Source organism: Halyomorpha halys, unplaced genomic scaffold (genome assembly GCF_000696795.3).
Source record: "Halyomorpha halys isolate HHAL.00 unplaced genomic scaffold, Hhal_1.1 Scaffold622.1, whole genome shotgun sequence".
In the NCBI taxonomy this organism is placed as follows: domain Eukaryota; kingdom Metazoa; phylum Arthropoda; class Insecta; order Hemiptera; family Pentatomidae; genus Halyomorpha; species Halyomorpha halys.
In genome coordinates this window covers 209,670-218,399 of record NW_027106831.1, presented here as the reverse complement: position 1 = coordinate 218,399, position 8,730 = coordinate 209,670, and the positions used below count along the sequence as shown (strand labels likewise).

Below are 8,730 nucleotides of genomic sequence, written 5' to 3'. Positions count from 1 at the left end.
GAAGGAAAACGAAGAAGTAAGTAGAGATTAAATAAAGGTCGAGGAAGAATAAATATAAAACAAAATTAGATAATAAAAAATAAGTAAAGAACAAATCAGGACCACCTACCTGTTTTAGTTAAGAGATATCAAAACAGTTATGAAAAATCGGAATAATAGAAATAATAATAAAAAAAATTCTATTTTTACATGTTATCAGGTCTGTTCATATTTTACCTAGTGGTACTGGTATTTGGTGGGGGGGGGGAACAAGTCCGGCAAGTGGGCCTAGTGGTCCTTTTTGCCAACGCCTGGTGGCAACCTGAATTGCCATCTCGTACTAACCAAGGTGGGAGTGTCAAGATTCATTTTTCGGGACCGCCGGAAAATAAATATTAACTGCCCCAGGAGGGAATCGAACCCACAACGTTCCGAATCGTGCGCTCTGGAACCTATGACCCAACCAACACAGCCGTCACATCCCTAATAGTTTATCTATCTACTTATCATTGTGTATTTCATAATATAACTATTTTTGTTTCTTCTTTTTGTTCATTTGTTTATAATTTTCTTTTCAATTATATTTACATTATTTTAACACTACCTTAACTTACTTTTTTGTATCTTATTATCCAACTATGTCAAAATATTTTTAGTTGTTTTTGTATCTTTTTAGCCCTGATGAAGCTCTACCAAGTGGAGTAAAACGTCGGAAAATAAATAGTTTTAAACTACTTTTTGTTTTCTTCTGACCGTCAGGGTGCGGTCAGAAAGCTTCTTTAATTCTATGTAAATAGCCAACAAAATCATGGCAAAGGCTTAACATGGGCTATTTGGGACCAATTGTTAGACAACATTACTTGGTTGTAGTGGATAGTCATTGAAAAGGCTGGAAACTTTTCCTACAAAATAAATATCAACAGAAATAACAATAATAATTTTGTGCCAAATTTTAGGTGCTTACTGATAATTACCCACCATTTGAATCACAAGATTTTCAATGTTTCCTCAAAGGAAATTGGATGAATACAAGAGTGAAGCAGCCTATTATCTTGTTACAAATGTTGCAGCAGTAAATAGTCAAACGATTGTTGAAAATTGCATTAGCTGATTAGCCAAGTGCTGATCTTAACAAAGCTCTCAATAGCTTTTCATTAGAGTACAGAAATGTTCCTCATGCTACTACAAATATGTCACCAGCACAAGCTCTACTTGCGCGTAGTTTGAAAAGCAAATTGGACTTTCTCTGCCCTAATCTTCAAATACTGCTACCAGAGTGGAAGAAAAACAGAAACAGAAAATTGACTTGCAAGGTGATAAGTCACCATCTTTGAAATATTTTGCTGATTCAGATAGTATAGGTGGGTAAAATATTTTCGCCAAGAGGGAAAAAAGTGAGCAAAAGGAAAAATATTAAATGGCATGGTCCTAGAAGACGAAGTGTTTACATTTCTGAACTAGATAAAACATGGACACACATCACATAGATATCTCAGAACTGCCTTGTAAGGAACCTGAGGATGATACTTCGGAAGATGTAAGTCCATTTAGGACAGTGATAAATTATCTGTTTAGCTTAGATGGCCTATTCCTTTGCCGAAGATGAACAAAACTTCTGATTTTAGAACAGTTCCTTGTCAAGAGTACTCAAGGCAGCATAAGTAAAGATGGCTCAAATGCTACACTAACACCCAGCCAGACAACTAGGAAATGTTTTGGAATAACAATACATAAAGTAATAACAAGATTTTCATAATAATATAAAAAGTGTATGAAAAGAATGACTTTACCAATATTGAAATATAACAGTAAAAAAAATCATATAATGAATAAGCTATTATTACTGATAAACTAGTTTCTTCTTCATCTGGGAAATTAGTTATTCCACTCCTTTTTCCATTTTTATTATCACTTCTTATTTTTTCCCTCATTTCAGGAATTAATATTTCCAAAGAAGCCTTTGCAGCAGCAAGTTTTGCTTGTTTTTTACTTGTTCCTGTACCATAACCATACTTCATATCATTTATAATTACTGTAGCTGAGTAAGGAGTTGAAGGATTTTCTGAAAACAAAGGAAAATAACGAAGAATCTGTAAATATATAAATATAATAAGGACAATTGAAGTATATATTGTGAATTTAAAACTGATAATTAAAGGGAGGGGATCAAAAAATTTAAAAATAAGGAGAGGAAATTCATTGACCAGATAAAGTATTTGATCAAAAGAATATTAACTGATACAAATAAAGGTAAGTAGAAGTAACGTAAGGTGAGCTGGGGCAAATGAAGCAGTGACATGGTGTTGGCTTTTAATGCCTGGGACAGATATCAAATATACCAACCCATTCCTCCTCCCCAAATAATACAGTATGTAGATATGGGCTATATGAAACATGTTACTCTTAATATGTAAACATTATTGAACAAGTAAACATAAGTTTATAAACACAGAGAGGATTAAATTGAAATATTGAAAAACGCTACGAACTTATTTTACAACCCAATACATTCACAAAAGAATTTTTTCTCGTTTATTTGAAAAACGATATTGGTTTTAGAAAAACTGTATCTCAGAAATTGAACATAAACAACTTCATTAGGGCTCAATTGGAAGCTCATTATATAGACTAAACAATAGTTTATGATGATATGTCAATTACTTCTCATATTTTAGGAGTTATAGGCTGTAAACAAAAAACCATACAGTGGCCATTTAGCAAAATCAATCATACTACACCTAAGCACCTCAAGGGAGTGGTAAACTTTTGATCATCGTGTTTTTAAAACATATTTACATAAGAATTCGTAGACATAAATTACAACTACTTCTAGGTATAGTCAAATTTCAAACTATCTTCATTGGACTACGTCCAACTTAGCCTAGTTCTCCACTACAGTTCAGTATTGTAAATGTAAATAACTATTTTAAAAAAATTATCCTGACTTATCTAATTGCTATTCTTTGTTACATGTTTATAAGTAAACTATTTAAGTATATAAGGCCTGTCAATTGCATTATATCAATTATATGTAAATGAGAAAAGATATTAATACAAAAAAAAAAATTAGGTACATAACCAGTAAGGAGTCGAAAAACTCATAAAAATTTAACAAAATATTTCAGTTTAAAATAGTTTATCAACTCCCTCCTACCTGTTGTATGAGCTTTTTCAGTAATTCACATAATTAATAATTCCATGAAAATGCTGAAAACCATTGTGGTGCACTTAGCCATCTGTGTGCCTGTTCTTTTATTTTTTTTTATTATTCAGTTTATTTTTGCTTTCATTTATAAGAATATTTCAAACTTCATTAAAAGTTCAAATATAATTTAATTTATTCCTTTTTCTGTGTATTTTGAATTCATCAAATAATACTTTATAGCATACTGGATTTTCTTTTTAGGAAGTTAGATAAATTAATTTATATAAATTTTTGAGGTTAAAAAACTTCCAAAGATGAATATAAATTATTAAGATGCATGAATATGGGGTAATGGTCCAAAACGTTGTACAACTATGAAGAAAAATAGAGAATAATTTATATTAATCTTTGGAAGTTTTTTAACCTAAAAAATTTATAGAAATTAATTTATAACATTTTCAAGAAATATTATGGTTTTATTACATATTTTTCAACTTTATGAATTACAACATGCAAATAATATTATACAAATCATTAATTAAATTTTCATTCTAACATGATTTATAGTTCTTCATGAAATAATTTTATTTCTATTTTATAACATAATCACTCAACCAATGGTATTCTGCCTATAGTTCATTTGTACATTTTTTTTTTTTGAGGTATTTTTTTTAATTATGATCTGTGAAGTACGTCATATAGTTTAATTTTTCCTTTAAATAGAAATTTGATTCTCTGAAAAATTTACAATCTACTTTATCTAAGATTTATATTTAGATATTAGACTACAACTCATCTAATGAAAACAACATATAATTTTCAACTAGGATTTTTATTTCTAATACCACTATAGTAATTTATTTCAGATAAATTAGATAATATAAACGTAAAGATAAGTCAGAGCAGTTTTGAAAACATTAATAAATTTTTAAACAGACATGAAAAACAAGAATTGATTTTTTTAAGCTTTATAAATAATTTTTCACTAACTATGTAACTTTATTAACTTATCTCTCACAATTTAGTAATAATATATGAGTAGTTCGATAATTTTGTTTTATATAAAGGACGTGGATGAAAATAGAAAGTTAGAACACAACAGGTCTACTAGTGTCATAAATTTGGAAGATTTAAGTCAGCATTAATTTAAATGAAATGTAAATTTCTAACTCATACAGTAGCAAAGGCCATTCCACAATTCATAATATAGTACTTCTTTTTAGCAAAGATGAATTATGATTGAGATTCTTCGTGCGAAACTGAAACAAATATAATTTTATTTTCAAGATACTATATTTTCATAAATTAAAACATACCTAATGCCTTAAATTCATAAGTAGGTTGTTTTTTAAGTGCATGTTGAACATATTCATGCAAAATGCAAATATAGCTTTTCCCATTAGGATTCATTATCCATTCTCCCCTAGGTTTTGCTTTGGGGCCATCATCTAATAGAAAAACAAAATCATTACAAAAACACCAAAAATTTTTATAATCAGATAAGAATTAATAAATACACTATACAATATAAATATTAAAGATTTAACCTAGGCTAAGCTAAAAATCAGTTCATGAAAATAATTCCCTATATTTTTAAAAAAATCCAGAATAAAAAGTTAAAAATCATTAAGGTTATTTTTAATCATTTGAAATCCACAGGAGCTTTATTGATCACCTAGGTAAGGTTAATAAAAAGAACGATGTAATGTAAAAAAAAAAAATTATTCCAATAGACTGTTTATTATCCTCATTTTTTGGTTATGAAAACTTAATTAACAAAGCAATTAATTCTAAACATGTTACTGTATTCTTATAACAAAAAAACAGGTTTAAATGTATAATTTTCAGATATTATCCCCCTCTACAAATTCCCTCAGCTACATACTGCCTCAATTCCTAGTAGCTGCACCTTCTGTTTCATTAGCAACAGAATGGGTGGCTACGTCCTGACTTGCCTCAATCAGTCCTCCAGAGACTGGTTAAAGTTCCTGGCATCATCATTGAGGAGGGTATTACCCTTCGAACTGGTGATGCCAGGGTTAAATAACAAGGCTTACATTATTTTTTTCTGGTAAGAAATTGACAGAGGAAGCATTTTTAAAAATGCTTCGGGTGCAGAATGAGAATTTTGTCACAAATGGAGTGGAAAAACATTAAAGATATGGAGTAGGGATGCTATGCTGTTTTTGGAATCCCAGAAACCAATATTGTAAATAGGATGGTGTTTAAGTAAGGCACCCCCTCACTTCTGAACAGAAATTCATGATGCCATCTAGTGGCAAAGATATGCGGTACGAAGCCTGGGCAGCCATCTTGGTACCCAAAACAAAGGGGTTAGAACCAACTGAGAAGGCATCTTGACCTGTACGGGGGAAGAAAGAGACAGAACTCTTGAAGAAGGTCTCTTCTTATAAGTCATGAGGTAGTAAAACCTTACACTCAGGCGAGAGAGGCAAAAGGATGAGGGAAAAGAACCAAGAGAGAACCCTTCTTCCATTTTCACTTTCACACCAGAACCAACCTTCAAGCCCCAAGAATATCAAACAAGTAAAATGTAATACTTTCATCAATTAATGAAATGAAACCAAAACTATCACTAACAAACTAACCTATATTGTAACCACTTTTGTTCAAACCTTACAACAAATTGATACATAAGAAAATGGGTTGCGGTCAAAAGAGAAAAAAAAATAGTTTACAACTATTTATTTTGCGACATTTCGCCCCACTTTACAGGGCTTCATCAAAACTAAAAAGATACAAAATGATACAATGATAAGAATAAAAATAAGTAACAATGGCAAGAGTAAATTTTTTTTTATAAAAATACGTAAAATATAAAGTTAAAAAAGTACAGGAGATGTACATAAAACAAAAACAATACGGGGAAGGAAAAAAAAAATACAAAGAAATAAGTAAGAAAAATAATTAAACAATGATAACAACTGTAGTATTTATATATCGTGAAAATAATCATTTATCTACACTGATAATAGTAATAGTAAAGATAACAGAAGTAACATGAATAACATAAAGTGAAATAAGGTAATTTAAAAATCGGAAGTAATAAAGTATAGAAATAAGTGAAAAAATGTGATGGAATGTTAACCATATAGGTGATGATAATGATAAGTGAAATAAGTTAAAAGAAACATGTGAAATAAAAGTTTACAAAAAACAAAACAAAGTAAATGTGAAAGTTAATAAAACATAGATGAATAAATATAAGTAAATGCAGCGATAGATAATATAAGTGATAAAGAGATAACAAACAGGTGAAAAAAAAAAAAGTATAATAGAAAAATGTTTGGTGATGATAATAAAATGAGTGTAAAATTGTTTAGTCTTAATTAAGTTTAGTATATGGCTGTATGTATGCGAAATACAGTTTTTATCGATTTTGTGGTTAACTGGAAGGGGTTCAAGATGTATATAAATGGATTCTGAGATGAGTCTCTTTTGGTAATTTGGAACAGTGGCTAAAATAGTGGTATGGTCAAAATCAAAAGCATGATTAAGTGTAAGGGCATGTTCTGAAAGTTTGGAAGCGGATGAGTTGTGGGAAGTTATAGATAATTTATGTTGAGAGATACGTGATCTGAGGTGGTTTTTAGTTTAGCCTATATATGAAGAATTACAGTTGGGGGAGGAGCAAGGAATCCAGTATACAACGTTAGAGCGGTATTAGAGTGGAATAGAATCCTTGGTATTAGTAAAAAAGGAAGATAGTTTATTTTGAAATTTAAGTCCAAGACGTAGTGAAGGAATTGTTGATTTTAAGAATTTTTGTATGTTGTCAGTGAGAGAAGGGACATATGGAAGGGATCTATAAATCAAGAGTGTGGATGGTGGATGTAGAGAGTTTAGGGAAGGAGAAGTAGGCATAGAACGGTTGATGTAAGAGTTTAAAAGTTTGTTTATGATGTGAAGTGGAAAATAACTTGAAAGCAAGATAGTCTTAATATGGTGAATGTTTCTGTTGTGGTATTGGGGATCGGATAAGGAAAGGCAACAGTGTATGAGATTTTTGGCAATATTAATTTTTTGATGGTAGGGGTGCTGAGAAAAATAGTTAAGTAGCCTACCGGAGTAAGTGGGTTTGTTATACCAGTCAGTGGACAAGGAGCTGTCATTATTCTTTATAATAAGCAGGTCAAGAAAGGGGAAGGAAGAGTTAGTTTCGGTTTCAACGGTGAAATGAAGGTGAGGGTGGTAAGAGTTAAAAGAAGAAAGGATATGAGGGATTTTATCAGGGTTTAGAATGAGAAAAAGGTCCTAAATTTAGCCAATTCCTCCTTCCGTCTCTTCAGTTCCTGAACCATGACAACCTTTATGACATCCATAACTCTTTCCAACTACGAGAACAATTAATATTCCTTAGAATTCCCGCTACCTTCATTTGATGCTGAAAGCCTCTTCACCAACATACCCATCGACAAAGCACTCCAGATTGTTGAAAAGAACTGGTCTACAGTAGAGCCTTATACCACTCTTAACTTAGCCTCATATCTTGAATCACTTGAACTATGTTGCAAATCCGGATATCTAACTTTTCAAGGAAAGTTCTTTCCCCAAACATCAGATCTCGCCATGGGAAACTCTCTCGCCCCCATTTTCTCTAATATTGTGCTCAATGACCTCCTTGATTCCGTCATCCCTTTATTCCATAACGACATTTTATTTATCAAAAAATATGTAGACGACCTTTTTCTCATTCTAAACCCTGATAAAATCCCTCGTATCCTTTCTTCTTTTAACTCTTACCACCCTCGCCTTCATTTCACCGTTGAAACCGAAACTGACTTTTCTCTCTCCTTTCTTGACCTGCTTATTATAAAGAATAATGACAGCTCCTTGTCCACTGACTGGTATAACAAACCCACTTACTCCGGTAGGCTACTTAACTATTTTTCTCAGCACCCCCACCATCAAAAAATTAATATTGCCAAAAATCTCATACACCGTTGTCTTTCCTTATCCGATCCCCAATACCACAACACAAACATTCACCGTATTAAGACTATCTTGCTTTCAAGTTATTTTCCACTTCACATCATAAACAAACTTTTAAACTCTTACATCAACCGTTCTATGCCTACTTCTCCTTCCCTAAACTCTCTACATCCACCATCCACACTCTTGATTTATAGATCCCTTCCATATGTCCCCACTCTCACTGAGAACATACAAAAATTCTTAAAATCAACAATCCCTTCACTACGTCTTGGACTCAAATCTCAAAATAAACTATCTTCCTTTTTTACTAATACCAAGGATCCTATTCCACTCTAACGTTGTATACCGGATTCTTTGCTCCTCCCCCAATTGTAATTCTTCATATATAGGCTAAACTAAAAACCACCTCAGATCACGTATCTCTCAACATAAATTATCTATAACTTCCCACAACTCATCCGCTTCCAAACTTTCAGAACATGCCCTTACACTTAATCATGCTTTTGGTTTTGACCATACCACTATTTTAGCCACTGTTCCAAATTACCAAAAGATATTCATCTCAGAATCCATTTATATACATTTTGAACCCCTTCCAGTTAACCACAAAATTGATAAAAACTGTATTTCACATACATACAGTCATATAC

The 8,730-nt window shown here is 31.6% G+C and overlaps 1 protein-coding gene across 1 annotated transcript in view; it reads right to left on the bottom strand.

The window, feature by feature from the left end:
- Positions 1-8,730, bottom strand: part of pasha (partner of drosha) — a 119,097-nt gene that overhangs the window by 33,632 nt on the left and 76,735 nt on the right. The window contains exons 10-11 of the mRNA XM_067045129.1: positions 4,441-4,572; positions 1,824-2,041 (exon numbers count right to left, since the gene is read on the bottom strand). Of these exons, the coding sequence (XP_066901230.1) occupies positions 1,824-2,041; positions 4,441-4,572 (350 nt within the window). The remainder of the gene's footprint in view (positions 1-1,823; positions 2,042-4,440; positions 4,573-8,730) is intronic.